Raw genomic sequence first — 16,914 nt, forward strand, 5'->3', positions numbered from 1 at the left:
TTTCTAATGCTGACTAAATCTCCAAAATGTTTTTTTTTCCAACTAATACTCTCCCACCTTTTATTATTTATTTCCATCTGTAGTGACACTAGGACCCCCAGATGCCTCCATAGTGTTGCTTTATGGCTTTGTAGTCCCGCATGAGTAGCCACTGTCGCGCTTCTGCCATGTACCCTGCCGTGTTGCCGCGGCGCTGCTCGCTTCTGTGCTGTCAGTGCTTCCCGCAGTGGGGGGGTCCAGCTCCTCATTTCCGCTCCCTTTGCTCCATTGCTTTCTCATGACCAAGATCATCCTGCTTCCTTCTCCACAAAGCCTGATCTGTGATTCTGTGAAGTGTGCTTTTGGGTGTGAGTGTGTCTGTGTGTGTATTCACCGTAGGGAGAAAACGGAGTTCATGATTTCATTTTAACAAATTGGCCCGTTACATTTGCTACCCTTTATAAACCAAAACCAAAACAAACAAACAAAAAAGAACCAGAAATGTGTCATTTCGACAAAGCGGTAGTTTTTTGCTTTTTGGGGTTCTTTGTGTTTTGTGGTTTTTTTTTTTTTTTTTTTTAATCTCAAAGGGATAATGGGAATTCCATAACTAGACATTGATACAATGTCTAATCTCAGTTGAAAAATACAATTTTGCTTTGTATTGCTCTTACTTTCCCTCATTTGTTGGAACGATAAGAAGATGACATTGGTAATTCAAATAAAAATTTGGGTACAGCAGGGAAAGGGTACTGCCGGATCTTTTGAGCAGTGCTTAGATACAAAAGCTTGTAAAGCTTTTAAAAAAAAATCCCTATTTGCCCACTATGCTAATTTGGTGCCATTTTGGTAATATATGGTGGTTACTTATGATTCAAGTCAGTGAATGCACTTTCTGCTGGTTTTGAATGACAGATACTGAAATCAAAATAAGCATCAAACAAGAAAGTACAGATATAAATGTGATTGGAAACAAGGATACCGTTACCGAAGAGGATTTGGATGTTTTTAAGCAGGCCCAGGAACTTTCTTGGGAGGTAAGGCCAGGATACCACATTATATAGTAACAAGGATAATCTGTGATTGTTACATGTGTGACGACTATGATATTACTTCTTTGATTTGATAGTGAATCTCCCCTCAGAATCCTACTTGTGGTCCTTTAACTGTTACATGATTGTTTTTGTTGACTCGAGCTTCAAAAGCAGAGGGACTTCATAGAGTTGTCTCCACTCTCAAAAGTTGATAAGGGCTCAGCTGGTCTCAAAAAACAGACCAGAGTAACAGTAGTTGAAGCAGACTTGGAAAAATGCTTCTAAGTTTGAGGAACTAGATGTCTGATCATTTTCATGGAAATGTAGAAAATAACAGTTCTAAATGGTTAAAAAGAGCATCGCTTTTAAATTTACCAGTGGTTCTTCCAGCACAGATGGCCAGCCATATGAAAAATGTCTCATAATTTTAGCACTTTGGCATTGATTAAGACAATATTGTGTTGTTTGATCAGTTATAATCAGTTTCCTTTTCATTGTCCAGTAATTTGTTTAAATGATTCCACTTAGAAGAGTAACTCCAGGTAGTTTATTGTCACCAAAACAGGTGACAGGTAAGGCTTTTGGACTTTGCGAGCTCAGATTTATTATGGAGCATGGATTTGGTAGCGTTAGCAGACCAAGTTCAGTTTATGTGTCAAACTCTTCACAGATGAGCTCCCTGCCCCACCTCACTCTCTCCTTGGTCTGGGGAGGGGGCTCTCTGTAGGCTCTTGAGCTTCATTTTTAGTAGCAGCCACTTGGGCTACCTACTTCTGATGGTTTCTCACTTAAGGAGTTCTTGGATATTTTCCATTCCTCATTCTGCCCCATCAGTATGCTTTGTATTGGTTTCCTTTTACTAAGATAAATGTCAGAAATGCCCCCAGTTTCTGGGATTTGAAGTCCTTAAATATTACCAAATTTTCAGCCTACTTCTGGCATTCATAGATAGACGTTATGAATAGTGGACCATTATCTGAAAGATGCTTTTAAATTTTAAGCCCCCTTTCATATGGTAACACCTGCATTGCACTCAACAGCGTTTCTTGTCTGTATTAGGCCGGCAGACTTCTTAACTTCATGGGGCTTACTGCTTGGGAGTAAAGGGAGTAAGAGCACATGGATTTTAAACTACAGACTTTCACAGTTGATGGTATAATTACAGTTGGGATCACCATTAACTTCATGGAGGAATAGGAGACCGTGAGGGTGTATAACCTCCGGATCTTCTTCTAATTTATTCAGTTTTATTGCATTGCACCAGGTCATTAAATTCATTCTGTTCAATAGGCATTTGTATGTATTTACATTATACTCATTTCCTGTGTTGGTAATACTGTTTCTTAACCCTAAAAAAAACCCTTAGTTTGTTGATATGTGAACCTTATACAAAGTTGACGATTATTGTACAAGATCCTCTAATGTCTTTTCAACAACATGAAAACTCCCCATGAACATTAGTGCCTGTTCTTGATTGGGTTTTCATAATTCACTGGTGAAAGAACCAAAAGGTAAGTGAAGAAATCCTCTTCACTTGATTTCCTTCCTTTTCTTTTCTCTGACAGAAAATAGAGTGTGAAAGTGGAGTGGAAGACTGTGGCCGGTACCCTTCTGTAATAGAATTCGGGAAATACGAAATCCAAACCTGGTACTCCTCGCCTTACCCACAGGAATATGCAAGGTAATGGAACAGCCCAGAGGTATATAGTTTGAATGTCATATATCTGAGGAAGGGGAATTCTCGGTTCTGAAGTGGAAATTAGATGATTTTCAGGGCAAAATTTTAATAGTTGAGTCAAAGTGCTTCCAAAACTATTACTTTTTCCGGCATCTTTTAATAGTAGTATTCACTGTCGTATGTAAACTCCTTCTACTCCTTAGTCACACAGGCATTGTAAATTTTGCCTTTGAGCTTCTAAGATCATGCTTTCTCTGGTTAATTGGACAAATGTTGTTTGTGGATGAAACCAAATAAGGAGAAAAAACACTGGCCATTGTGAAGTGGTTGGTGGTTTCTTCTCATTGCCCTGTTTATTTTCCTAAGTAGGCCTGTTCATTTTATCTCTGATATCTGACATTTTGTTTTCAAGTTTTTTACAGAAATGTAGCCGAAGAAGGAAAAATGAAAGAAAGTAGGTGGGGGTGGGTAGCCTTAAGAGACCCTTCCCCAAGTCTTAACTTTTAGAGCCATTTGTGACTAATTTGTTTAAAATGAAGAGAAAATAATTATCCTGGAGTTTTCTTTTGTCTCGAACTAAGATTAGCTGTGAAATTTTCTTGAACTAATATATCTAAAAATGGGTATCTTGTGAACAGATTTCTTCCTTCAGGTACATCAGGATACATTTTATTAGTATCTTCTGAAATGTTTTAGCCTACGAAGTTTCTGGTAATCACAAACTTGAGTTTCTTCTGGAGTAGATAATTGTCCTTTTCTCCACTGCCTGGGTGTCTGGCCCATCATCCCCTGGAGAAAATGGGGAGGGTGTTTTAGAAGATAAGTGGCAGAGTAAGAATTAGGAATCTTGGTTTCTCTTTCTAGCTGATACCACTTGACTGTGTGTTCTTGAACGACTTTTTAAAAACACCTTTGAGCTTCAGTTGGTATGGGTAATCATAAGTCATGTGCTCTGAGAGCTTTAGCTGACTTTCCCCCAAACTGTTCTACCCTTATACCCCAAAGACCTAGAAAGTGCTTCTAAACATTTTCTTACAATACTAATAGTATGTTTAAGTGTGTTTAGGCATGCATTTAAAATGTTATAATTTTAAAGGTGAAGAAAAACACCATGAGAGAGAAATCTGTTTGTATATCAGAGTCAGTGGGATTTGTAGAAATAAGATCTTTTTATTATTATTATTTTTTTTACATTTATTGCTTTGTATATGTATATATAATTATGGTAAGACTTTAATGTTACCTCGTCCATCAGAAATGCTAACCAAATTCTAGGACTTCTCTGCCTTGTAAACACACAGATCGTTTTTAAAAATAATGAATTCACTTCCCTCTGAGTAAAAGATGATTACAGTTATGCCACTGACCATATATACTATTGACAATATGACATTACATTTGAAATATGAAAAATACTCATGTTTACCTGACAGCAGGCCGTCCTTACTGTTGATTTTTCAAGTAGCGTTTCCAGGTCTGAAAACCTTTTTTTCTGTACAACATTTCTAAGGAAACAAATGATTTGTTCACAAAATAATGGCAGCGAATATTATTATATTGAAAAATAATGTAAGCTTTGTATAATCTCTTTACTATTGGCTTTTTATTTTCTTTTTTCAAAACTACTACTTTCAAATACTGTTGTATAACCTTATAATGACTTGGAGAAAATTGAACAACATTTAATATCTTTTTCCTAAACAATATAATCAATCTGATAGATTCTTTGATTTTAAAATTTTAACAGATTACCAAAGCTTTACCTGTGTGAATTCTGTCTTAAATATATGAAAAGTAAAAATATTTTGTTAAGACACTCAAAGAAATGTGGATGGTTTCATCCTCCAGCAAATGAAATTTACCGAAGGAAAGACCTTTCAGTATTTGAGGTAAGCATGTGTAAATAAAAAAATTCAGCTTTTGAGACCTAGTTCTTCCCAGTTGTTGATTATGTTCTGATTTGTTTCTAGAAGGTGCACAGTATATTCGATTCTGGCATTCAAATTCAACTGCTCTTTAAAATATCTCCATGTTTTGGAATGTTGAACCATATTGAGCAACCCTTTAGGTTGACGATGAATTCCTACTTCATCACATTAACTTTTTTGTCTTCCCCCAAATCCCTGTCTGCACCAGATATATTCACCAGTGAATTTATGATCTTCTCAGCTCTTTGTAAATTCTACTTTTTTTGGCAGGAGAAATTAGCTTTGTTCAGCAGCTCCAGCCAATGTCTGGCAGGTGCTCACTCTTACAGGGAATTGAACAGCTGTACATATCTCCTCCGTACACAACCACCTGTGTTTCCATCCATTTCTTGGCAGGGTGGATAATCCTTTTGGTGAGACCCCAGCAGATGTTGAGACTGCCTCCCTCATCTGGGTAGATAGCCACCCTTGGAGAACTCTTCTGTTCGCAGGAACCGCTTGTGGCCATGTGTCTGTCATTGTAGGTTCCTAAAGACATTCTGTGTTTTCAGAACTGACTGAGTAGCGGAAGGTCTTCGCCTGTATAATCGTTTCATTGTTCATTCGCGTTCTGCTGTCAGTTTCAAGGATCCAGCTTAGCTGTGTCATTTACACCTTGAGGAGACCATGCCTTTCATTCTTGCATTTTCTCAGGGATTTTTCATTCTCTCATTTATTCTCGTTCCTCCAGTTGAGCACTTCCATTGCCCTGCCTAATTCCCTTCTCTGTTACCCATCTCGGTGCATTGTTTTCATGCATGGGCGCTCAGAACAAGCCTTCTTTGCACAGCAGACATGATGTCTTTTTTTTTTTTTTCTTTCTCTAAAATACAGTTTTACTTTATTGAGTTGTTCAGACTGAAATGTATTATTCTGCCCCACATTTCACTTTAGTTCTGGTGTATAACATCTTGGATGATATTTAATATAAGGGAGGGTCATACACAGGTTTCTCTCATTGACGAGGCTACCTCTCGCAGACAAGCCAGAGCTCGCCACCTTTACCAAAGGCCAGTCAGAGAACACAGCAACTCCAGCTGTGTCTTGGGAGTTTTTTTAAGAACCTCTTCCTGGTTGTATCAGGCTCTTTTGGTAAACTTGAAGGAAAGGGCATCGTTGCTGTGAAGATTTAATGATACATTAGTACTTCCGAAAGGTTAGGTGCAGGGTTTCTCAGCCTGGGCACCGTGCACCTCTCAGGCTAGATAGATCTCTGGCATAGCGGGCATCCTGTGCGTGGCAGGCCGCTCAGCAGCATCCCTAGCCTCCGCCCACTCCGTGCCAGTGGTATCACATTGCTTCCAGCTGTAACAAGCAAAAGTTTCTCCAGACACAGTGTCGCTGAGGAGGCAAAATTACTCCCATTGAGGCCCCCTGGGCTGAAGGAAAAGCTGAATGCGAGCCATTTAGTTCATTTCAGAATGTTACTCAGTCAGCCCCAACCAGGTGAGACAGCAGAGCTGTTCTCATTTGAGGCTTAGCTAATGTCAAAAGATCAACTTTCTTATTGGCTCCTTCCTTCATGCCTTGGATCCTTTCATGAAACCAGAATGAAATGAAAATCACTGTCTCTTTGTTTCCCAAAAGACAAAACACATCGTTGCCTTTAAGTAACCATGAAGTAAATCAGCATGAACCTGCTTGTGGGGTTTAAGCTCTCATGAATCCTGGGAGAGTCTTCTTGGGGATAAAGGAGTCAGTCTTGATAGTCTGGTAACAAGGGTCTGCTGTTTCTAGACAGGTGATTTTGAACCATCACCAAGATCAGAGGGGGAAAAGTGAAAAACAAATTAGTGAAATTTATGCATAAAAATATTTGAAGGAATTGGATTTATCTATGCCAAGGTCACTATTCCAGAATCCAAATCAAAACTTAGAGGACAGCATGTAGGAAACTTTTCTTTTAGCAGTTTCCTAAGTAACCTTTACAGTAAATGAAGTATAATCATAAATTAATAATTTCCTGTCTTTATCCCTCTTGAAAGCATGCGTATTAGACCTTACACAGTTGATAAGAGTTTGCTTCAGCATCGTCCTCTGTTTTTCTGGTTCATCAACACCAACATTTCCTTTTTGTAATGTATTATCATTTCTGAAAGGACCATACTCTCAAATACATAAAAACTTCCTTTAATTAAAGAGAGAATTGTATCCTCAGTGTCTGTTGCCCATATTTGATTTTGTTGCTATGCGTGGGACCTAGGTTTCATCCAAGGGAAATAGTTATATGAAGTCTAAAAATAATTTGTGCAATATGAGAACCTGTATGGTCCACAGGAGACTGGAGAATGGTCAAGTTCATTGTTACAGAGCTCTGGTTAGCAAATATCCATTTCCCCTAAGAATAGTGCTAGAGAAATTCTTGAATCTGCTGTGCTTTTGGTTTTCAACAAGTAACTACATTTGATCAAAGAAATTGGCATCTGTGCCTAGCCTCCTGTCTATAACCATCAGTATCACAGCTTGATTCTTTTATTTTGAAGAAAAGTAGACTGTAATCATGGTACTTATTGTAGGTTGAAATTCATCTCACTTTCTCTGTAAGTATTCCCAACATAGAAATTTTATCTCTTCCAATTATATTTAAAATGATGCTTGGGATAAAACCAAAATGGAATCTGCTTTTGCTAATCTACACTTCTGAGGAATCAGAATAATACTGTTCATTTATTTTATTTTTACATGAAGTCCTTTTGAAAACAACAAAGTTTAACTTACTTGAGCAGTATTTTGCTGTGTTTACATTTCTTTAATTCAGACTTACTTGGTTCAAACAGAGAAGACATGCCTGATCGTTTTTTTACTTGTAGTAAATTGCAAATAAGAATGACTCTTTCATTAGTGGTTTCGGCTTTCTTCAGGTAGCTTAAAGAGATTGAAGCTAACTGGAATTGACCCTAATTTAAGAGAAAAAGTGGAATTCTTATTTGCCAAGTGACAGCAGTTTTTTGGTTCACTTTATACTTGTTTAATGGGGTAGTTCAATCTTTCAGTTTGGGATTTGGAAATAGAATTGTATACTTCCCAAAATACCATGTAAAAATAATTTTATATTGAGCGGTATTTTTATGTTAAATAATGTTGTCTGTTTCTCTTTGCTAGGTTGATGGGAATATGAGCAAAATTTATTGCCAAAACCTTTGCTTGTTAGCCAAGCTCTTCCTGGACCACAAAACATTGTATTATGATGTCGAGCCATTCCTTTTTTATGTCCTTACAAAAAATGATGAAAAGGGCTGTCATCTGGTTGGATACTTCTCTAAGGTAAAACAAGAGCCAGTATGACCTTCATTTTCTTATTCAAAATGTTTTTGGTAGAGCCTAGTTCTTCGAACAGGGTTTTTTTCCTTCTTCTTCTTTTTTTTTTTTTCCTATGACTGTAATTTGAATAAGCGATACATATTTCTGAAAAGCTCAGGTTCTTGTTTAGAGCTTATTTAAAACAAAACAAAACAAAATGGTAAACATCATGCCTAGAAAGTGTGTAAAGGACCTCAGCAGGGTTTGCTGCCTTTTGACTTTCAGCGACCATGTAGCATTATAGTTGCTGCCTTGCAGACCACCTAGCATCTTTGATTTTTTAAATGTTAAGCTTATTTCCCTTGCCCCTCTCTCAGTGGTGTCAACCTCAAGGTTTCAGCATAGCATAGCATTTAAGGGATGGTCCTCATTTCTCCTCACTATATTCCCTCTGCGGTCATCAGTGTCTCACTGAGTTGGAACGTTGGCATTTGGACACTCAAGGTGATAAAATGATGAGGTTTACTCTTTTGTCTCTTACTGTTTATGCTTTGTTTTAAGATCTAAAGCAGCCTCACCTTTAGGAAACCTAAGCATCTCCAGCTGTGAATGTAGGGAAGCCCTTGACACACGGAGTAGGATATAGTTTGTCTTTTATACTCAAATTCCTCGGTTCAAAGGTTTTTGATAATAACTCATATGCAATAAGGAGAAACTGGGTTTGGAGATAGTTTAATGTGCCAGGATGGTACTTTTAAGACTTCCATGCATATAGTCAATGATCTGAATCCTGTATTGTATTTATTTTGTGATACAGTTTGCGTATTAGGCGGTAAGTGAAATTTATTGAATCTACTCTTGAATAATGTAAATGGGGTGCCTGATGGAAGTGTCATTTTCATGGAATATCAAAAGATAGAGTATACATGAAGGTCCTTTGCAAACTGCAGGTTTTCTGTATTTTAGAATCAACCCAGAGGTCATATACAAAAATATGAATAAGTTATAGCATTCATGGGAAACAGCCTTAATATTTTAATACACATATACACAAAAAAGACGAAAGTTAATTTGTACATAACAGGTTAAAAAGATGATAGAGAATTAACACAATAATAAAAATAAAACAATAAATAGGAAATCTATATGATGTATAAAACATCTTACCTTTAGTATAGGTTTATAAAGCTCGTTTTCTCCAATGAGTTAAAAAGAATAGTGGTCATGGGACACCTGGCTGGCTCATTTGGTAGAATATGCAACTCTTGGTCTCAAGGTTGTAAGTTTGAGCCCCACATTGGAGATAACTTAAAAATATATATAGTGGTCATGGTTATTCTTCTTAGAAGTTAGAAAATGGTATTTTTGGGGGTGCCTGGGTGGCTCAGTGCCCCAGGAACATGAGTTCAACCCCGCATTGGGCTCCATGCTGGCGTGGAGCCTACTTTAAAAAAAAAAAAAAAAGGAGAAGAAGAAAGAAAGAAAGAAAATGGTGTTTCTTTACATGTGTCTGTGTTTAAATGTAGATGCTTAATGGTGCCTGCTGTCCTTGTCTCAAATTGGCCTTTGGGTCTGCAGTTGATGGTGAACCTTACAGTTTCAGTCTCTGCCTCTCTTCTCCCACGGGACCCAGCATCTTACTTCAAAACTTTTCTCATTTTGCAACAGTTTCCTTTCACAGCATGGCAGCAACTACTGTCGTGTCTTACTGTACATGGAAAACTCAATTCTTTGGGAGTGTAGTAAAACAAAAATCAATCTTAAAAAAAAAAACACTTTAAAAGTCTAGATACATGCAAATTAAACCATATTTTAATGCATCAATTGGAGTGTGAAGGACTATGGCCCTTTGGGATTATACTTAAACCAAATTCTGGAGGTTACAGCTAGAGAATGGCCAAGATGACCTAGAAAAGTTCACCGTAATCATTACATGCATTTGACTTACCAGGCAGATAATAGAGGACTCTAAACAGGAGGGAAAGAGAGAACAGTTAGTTTATCCATAGATTAGAATTTAGCTGCGGCAATGTGTGTTAAAGGGTGGGAGTTGGAGGCGAGGGGAGGGTTGGGCTGGCCTGCCAAGTTAAAAGGTAGGAATAGTTTGGGACAGAGAAAAGAATGGCATAAAGGATGAATCCTTACAACTCAGCATACATCTGTTTTTAAAGAAAGTGACACATTTGTCTGACTTTGCCAAGAAGACTAATTATTTGAACACGCCTCTGATGTGCACGTCCATTGACGGACACTCCAGTGTCTTAGGGATAACTGACAACACGTGATTTCTTCCTCCTCATTTCTTAGCAACTCCAAGAACAGCTACAAGTGTGCAAATGTTGGGAGCATCTTTTTCACAAAGAAATCTCTAATTCTGCCCTGTAGGGTTTTTTCCACAACAATTTCCTGTGATATTTCTAATAGGTTCATTAAAGATCTGGGCGTTCTGAAGTCATCCTTTTGTGTGGTTAGTACCATTTGTGGTCAGTCTTACTTGTTTATATTTGGCCAGAGCATTCACAACCTCAAAAGCCTTTTCCAGATCTTCTCTGTACAGGCTTTGGCTGCTTCTGTGTACTCTGAATAAAATATTACTGCTCTGATGCCACATCCCATGAAAATCGCAAATTCTTTCTTAACTATATGAACTGTTTCCCACCCTAGTCGTCCCAGTCTCTCTCCTGGTTTCATACTGTTGGTAATATTTTGGCCTCAGTTTTGTGTAGAGGCTTTGGGATTTCTTACAGCCTGGACTTTTTGTTTGGTTTGAAATGCAGATTAATTATTTCTCTAGCTTTTTACTTTGATTTTTTTTAATCCGTAAGATACATAAGTGTATCTGTGTAGATCTACTTATTCATACACTGTTTTCATTTCCCTGGGACATTTGGTCAAAGGCAGAAGACAGATTGCTGTCAAAGAGTTTAAAATTGTTTAGCAAGGTAGCGAGCTCCGTCTTAACCTTTCCCCTCTGGGTGACTCTGTGGATGTTCATTTTTTCCCCCCCATCTCTCCAGTTGTTTGAGCAAGGAAATCATTTCTTGCATACTCTCTATGTTCTATTTCATTTGGCTCATATTTCCTTGGATTCTTTATTCATATTTTATGCTACCAGCTTTCAGGCATAAAGGCATAATTGAAAGGCATGCCTGGAGTTGATGGTTTGTTGTTAGCTGATAGTTTGATCAACACAGTGGGACTGTTCTGCTTGGTCCTGACCTAACACAGGGGTTCACCTTAGTGGACTGTTGTACAAGGATGGTGGCAGGTGCAGGGAATTGCCCACTTCAGCAGAGCTCTGACATACTTGATCTGTTTCTCCTTCCCTCAGGAAAAGCTTTGCCAGCAGAAGTATAATGTCTCCTGCATAATGATCATGCCCCAGCACCAAAGGCAAGGATTTGGACGGTTTCTCATTGATTTCAGTAAGTGAAGTGCTTTACTTACTTTCATGACCCAGGGAGCTGATGGCTGTTAAAAGAAAGAGTAACACATAAAACTTTATTTAACCTACTTTGTTGTTTTTATCAGTAGATAATAGGCTTTCTCTTTATATTTACATAGGTTAGAAAATCTTCCTCACGTGAAAAATTTACTGTTGCTCACTTACTGTGCTCTAGATTGCTCGGCAGTGTCACTAGCTCACAAAGCCATTACCCCGAATGAACCGGCAGAATTGCATTCCATTCCCTGGCGCTCATGCTCATTAGCACCAGAAGAGGCAATTATTTGTGATTAGAGCTAACGGAAGTATTATTTAAAAGGATTTTCAGCTTTCTAAAATTTTACCTATAATCTTATCAGTACTGGGCAAGAAAGGGATATTTCTGCTTAGAAAAACAATTCTTTAGGTGGCTTATCCTTTGAGACTTTCTAATAGAAATAACTTCTACTTTATTAATTTCCCCTTTTTGTTATGGAAATTATATAATGTTTTTTGTCTAGAAGGTTGCCCAAGAAATGGTTTTTATGCATATTTGTATCTTCAAAGTCTCTTAATTAAAATTGGAATGACACAGTGAAGTAGACACAGGATAATATAAAAAACATAGGTAGTTTTTTTTTTCCTCCTTGTTTATATTATATGGGGTGTGTAAATGGAGTGCTAAGGTACATTGGAAGAATTCATTTCAAAATACCCAGATAACACGAAGGCTAAGTATCCATGATAATAGTAATTTCTGACCATGAAAAACCTGTCACTAGGAACTATGTGCTTTATTACGAGATTGTAGTTTGTCTGATTATAAACTGAAAGAAGGAAAATTTAGGAAATTGTATATTCTTCCTAAGGTACATCAAATGCAAAAAAACCCCACAATATAAATGTGCTCAAGAAAAAACATGAAGAAACAAATATGCTGTGTCCAGATCTATATTACTAGATACTACAATTTATTGTTGGGGTATAAAATGACTATACAGCAGTTTTAGACAGATGTGCACAGTTTGTCGCCATTGAGAATATTGTTCTTTTTTTGAAGTATTACTTATCGACTGTTTTCAGTTAACATTTGTAGTTGTGAATTCATTGTCTTAGTCTTACCCTTTATTTTCCTGATCTAGTTCTCCCATGGAGGGCCATCTTACCAGGAGGTCACTGTTACTATTTTGCAGAGGTCTAGATGTAATTGATTCTATGGGCAAATCCCTTTTTTGTGTGTGTGGCCCCCATTTAGAAGTTGTTCATAAACATTGTGGTTTCTGATGTACATAGCAACAGTTCAGGCCTTAACCTTTGATACTTTTAGCATCTGCATGCCTACAGAATAAGGTAAACTCCAGAGCTCAGTATCCAAAGCCTCCTAGCACCTACTTCCAGCTAATTTTTTTAGGCTTTTTCATCTGCTAATCTCTTTTTCCTCAGATATTCTGAGCATGTTTCCATATTTCCATTCTTTGTCTATACAGTCCTTTTGCTAACGTGACCACTTCCTCCTCCTCCTTCCCCAGCCTCCATGTGTTTAGAATCCTACCCATTGTTAAGAGCCAGCTCAGGAACCTCTTCTGTTTGATCCTACCTCCTGAAGATTCATCTCGTTCCCTTCTTGGCTCGATATCTCTGTAGCATAGCGGTAGACTTAATGCCTGCTTTAGTGGTGATAACTGATGTGTCCTACTTCCAACTGACTATAAATTCCTAGGATACTATCTTCTTTGTTTTCAGTAGGACAGTATGATCAATAATCTGCATTTGATTTATTTTCTTGATTTGAATGGAATCTCCAAAGTGATAACACAGTACTGCTCACAATGATTTTCTACCTAAAATTTAAAAAGGGACTACTGCTTACTGGGTTAAAAACCAAGTCTCTAAATAGATTAGTTCTTATTTGTATAGCATGATCTGATAGTGAGGCCTTTCACATAAGAGGACAACCCAGGAACAGAGTTCCCTTCAAATGCTAAATCTTTGTGTTAACCGTTTTAGTGAGAACTGTATTGGAGTCTACCCAGTATTTTTAAACCAGAACTTTGGAGCCCATTGGAACCTTTCTGGATTGCTCGGGCCATCACGATGAGTGCCACCCCTTAGGGTGTGTCTGGGTAGTACAGTGCTGAGGGTGTAATTTTTTAGATTTTCTCTTTCCTGTACCCTTGACATTGCCCCTGTGCTGGGGTGGGTAAGCAATGTGGTGAATGATTTGAGTAAACTTGAAAAGGGCTTGGTGTTACTCCTTCATAGAACAGGAAGCTGGGAGAAGAATTTTACAGTACTCAATGAAAATGGAAACTGGTGTAAACCCAATAGAAATTCAATTAAAAAAAAAAAAAATCCTTGGCCCCAAAGGTTTTAAAAGAGATAGAATAGGCTGCTGAAAAAATTGATAGCATTTCCTTTGGAGTTGCTTAAAATAATAGTAGATAATATCTTTCTAGAATGATTTAGATCCAGCCTTGCAAGGTAAGGAGATAAACCCCATGACCTCTCATAATCCTCGTCAACCTCATAATTCAGAACGCAGGGCAAAATAGATAACCAAGGTTACTGGTTTTCTAAAATGTGCTGGTTTTTTGTCTTTTTTTAAGGGACCTTTTAATGGTTAGATTTATTTTATTTCTGTTTTGTACATGAGCCCGAGGATCTTTTGGTCAGGGGATGTATTTCCGGTAATTCAAATAAAGTTGGGAAGGAGGAAAATACTTTGTTACTTTATAGTTAGTACCAATTTAGGAAGCTGAGACAAGAGCAGTGGGAAGAGAGCTATCGCTGCCCAGCTGCCCACTTGCCCGCTGGATTGGAACCATGGGTGCCATGCACTCTGAAGTGTGTGGTGTGTATATAAAAAACGGCAAATCCCAAAGCTCTGAACACTGTTCTCCAGCAGTGGTCATCCATGGGACTAGATGCTGCCCTGGGAGCAAGTTGTTGTCTTAATCTTAATGGAACAGCCTGCCTGGGGTTTGCGGAGCAGGGCTCCCCAGGAGGTCATCTGCAGAGCTTGGCCCAAAGTTACTAAATGATACCAACTCCAGCGCGCTCATAAACCATCTCATGGGTTTTGTGACTCTTTGCTCAGAACCTAAGTGGGTAGTGTGGAAGGAGTGACTGTCAAGGTTGAAGTTGATACCCCATTGTTTCTCCTAGAATCTGAGATTCCTTCTCATCTCCATCTCTGTCTACACACATGCACACGTGCACACACACCCCATACCCCACAGCCCAGTCATGAGTTCATACTAGAACCTTGCATTCCAGGTCTGCACCACCACAAGGTTTTATTCTGTCTCTCCAGCAGTGAGAACTCTGACTTCCATTATCCACAGTGTACTTCCTGATGTCCTCAGCCCTAGATCACACACTGAGTACTTTCAGAATTGCTTACTCATACCACCACCTAGAAATCAGGCCTCCTAACTAGAGGTCAATATTTGTATGTATTTGTTTGTTTTGAACTTTACCTGGGGTGTATTTAGTCAAAATACTGTTACTTCGCTTAGTTTTTTTTTTTTTTTTTTTAATTTCCCCCCCTTCAGTGTGGTTATGTCATTCATTTGAAATACAGTTAGGCTTTCTTGCTTCCCTTTGTTAGCCACTTTAGTTTTTCCTGTGTCCTTGGTGTTTTGTCTTCGAAACATAAAACATATTTTCAGAGTTGAAACTTTATTAAAGGGTGCCCTCGGGGAAGTGTCATTCCCTTCCGCCATTCCCTCTACCCATCTCCAGTCCTTTCCTGCATGTCACTGACCTCACTGGTTTTTCATTTGTCCTTCCCAGGGTTCTTTTTATGCAAAAGAGAAGTGTATTCTCTTATTTCTTCTCCTTTCTTACTCACAAGGGAGCATACTGTAGATAGTCTTTTACATTTTGCTTTTCTCCACTTAATAATACATCCTGGAAATCACTCCTTACTACTTCCTAGAGATCCTCTTACTGTGTTCTGGAACTCTCCTAGGTATGGGAATATAGGATATTCCCCAATATTTCAGTTTTAAAAGTGCTGTAGTGTTGGGGCGCCTGGGTGGCTCAGTGGGTTAAGCCTTTGCCTTGGGCATAGGTCATGATCTCAGGGTCCTGGGTCGAGCCCCACATCGGGCTCTCTGCTCAGCGGGGAGCCTGCTTCCCTTTCTCTCTCTCTCTCTGCCTACCTCTCTGCCTACCTGTGATCTCTCTCTCTGTGTCAAATAAATGAATAAAATCTCTTAAAAAAAAAAAAAAGTGCTGTAGTGAGTAGCCTTGGGCTTATTTTGACTGATACGTACTTATGTAGCAGGTTTGGTTTATTATATATGCTTTTAGTTGTTCAAGACTCTGCTTGGCTGGGCAGTAGATAAGCTGATAATGAATTGTCTTTTACTCAAGCCTGCAGAGCCAAAAGCCTGCCTGGGGAGCAGGATGTAAAACCCATCCTCCGCAGCTGACCCAGGAAAGCAAACTGATTCAGCAGTAGGTTGCAGAACATTGTTCCAGGTGGTGGAAAGAAGGTGGCATCATTAACTTATTCATGTGTGTGTTATTAATGCATTTATTTGATTCTAAATTGGATACCAGAGGAGGATAGTGAATGAAATGTGACTTAATTCATTTTTTTTTTAACCTGTTCATGCAACCTTTGTTGCTGGTGGGGGGAGAGGTGTAGTGGTGTCCATCCTCGTTTGGCACTCTACCAAACACCAATGACAGAAATGAAGAAGACATAGTTCTTTCTCAGTGGTCAAGTTCACTGAGTCAACAGTTGCTGGATAGTATGTTTGTGCAGTATATATTAGAACTTATAACAAGTTGAATGAAAACATTCCAGACCAAGAGAATCTGAATCATGACCATGTGAGGAAACATGTTAGATGTTTGAGTAACTGCAAAAGAAACTCCAGGTAGATTCAAGATTTAGATGATCTGAGGTGCCGGGGCAGTTAGGTGTACAGCTCTTGCTTTCTTGATTTCAGCTCAGGTCATGATTTTGGGACTGGGAGATCAAGCCCTGCATTGGACTCCATGCTGGATGTGGAGACTGCTTAATATTCTCTTTCTTCCTCTGCCTCTCACCCTGCTTGCTGACTCTCTCTCTCTTTAAAAAAAGAAAGATTTAGATGATTAACAAAAAATGAAAACACAAAAACTTTTAAAATGTAGAAGAAAGGATATGCAATCCTCTGATCCTTGGATGGTCAAGGACATCCTAACACTAAAGGTTAACACAACGAAAGAAAGCACCGAAGCATGTACAGATGGCTTGACTATATAGAAAGGTAAAATGTCTATACAGTAAGAAAATTTTTTAATATTTTAAAAGCAAACATAATGGGAAAGATGTTTGCAACAAACATGACAGGCAATAGTATTTAAACAAATATTTAAAAGGAAAGGTTTGATCATGTTAAAACATAAACCTTAATAGAAAAATGAGCAGAGGACATGAATGCAGAATGCACAGAAAAAGAAACTCTTTGGTGGCAGCAAGGTTGCTGACATTTGCTGAGCACCTACTGTGTGCCAGCCACTTTCCTGAGAGAGCTGACTCATTCAACCCTCACAGCACTGGTTGAGACATTTTAATCTCGTTTTATGGGTGAG

General features: G+C 38.4%; 1 protein-coding gene across 4 annotated transcripts in view; it reads left to right on the forward strand.

Annotated features, from left to right (window-relative positions):
- KAT6B (lysine acetyltransferase 6B) overlaps window positions 1–16,914 on the forward strand; it is a 187,686-nt gene that overhangs the window by 139,251 nt on the left and 31,521 nt on the right. For all 4 annotated transcript variants that reach the window (XM_059397863.1, XM_059397862.1, XM_059397864.1 and 1 more), the window contains exons 9-13: window positions 895–1,016; window positions 2,579–2,694; window positions 4,439–4,580; window positions 7,761–7,922; window positions 11,230–11,323. In XM_059397863.1, coding sequence (XP_059253846.1) covers window positions 895–1,016; window positions 2,579–2,694; window positions 4,439–4,580; window positions 7,761–7,922; window positions 11,230–11,323 — 636 coding nt within the window. The remainder of the gene's footprint in view (window positions 1–894; window positions 1,017–2,578; window positions 2,695–4,438; window positions 4,581–7,760; window positions 7,923–11,229; window positions 11,324–16,914) is intronic.

This window comes from Mustela nigripes, chromosome 4 (assembly GCF_022355385.1).
Source record: "Mustela nigripes isolate SB6536 chromosome 4, MUSNIG.SB6536, whole genome shotgun sequence".
NCBI classification, from domain to species: Eukaryota; Metazoa; Chordata; class Mammalia; order Carnivora; family Mustelidae; genus Mustela; species Mustela nigripes.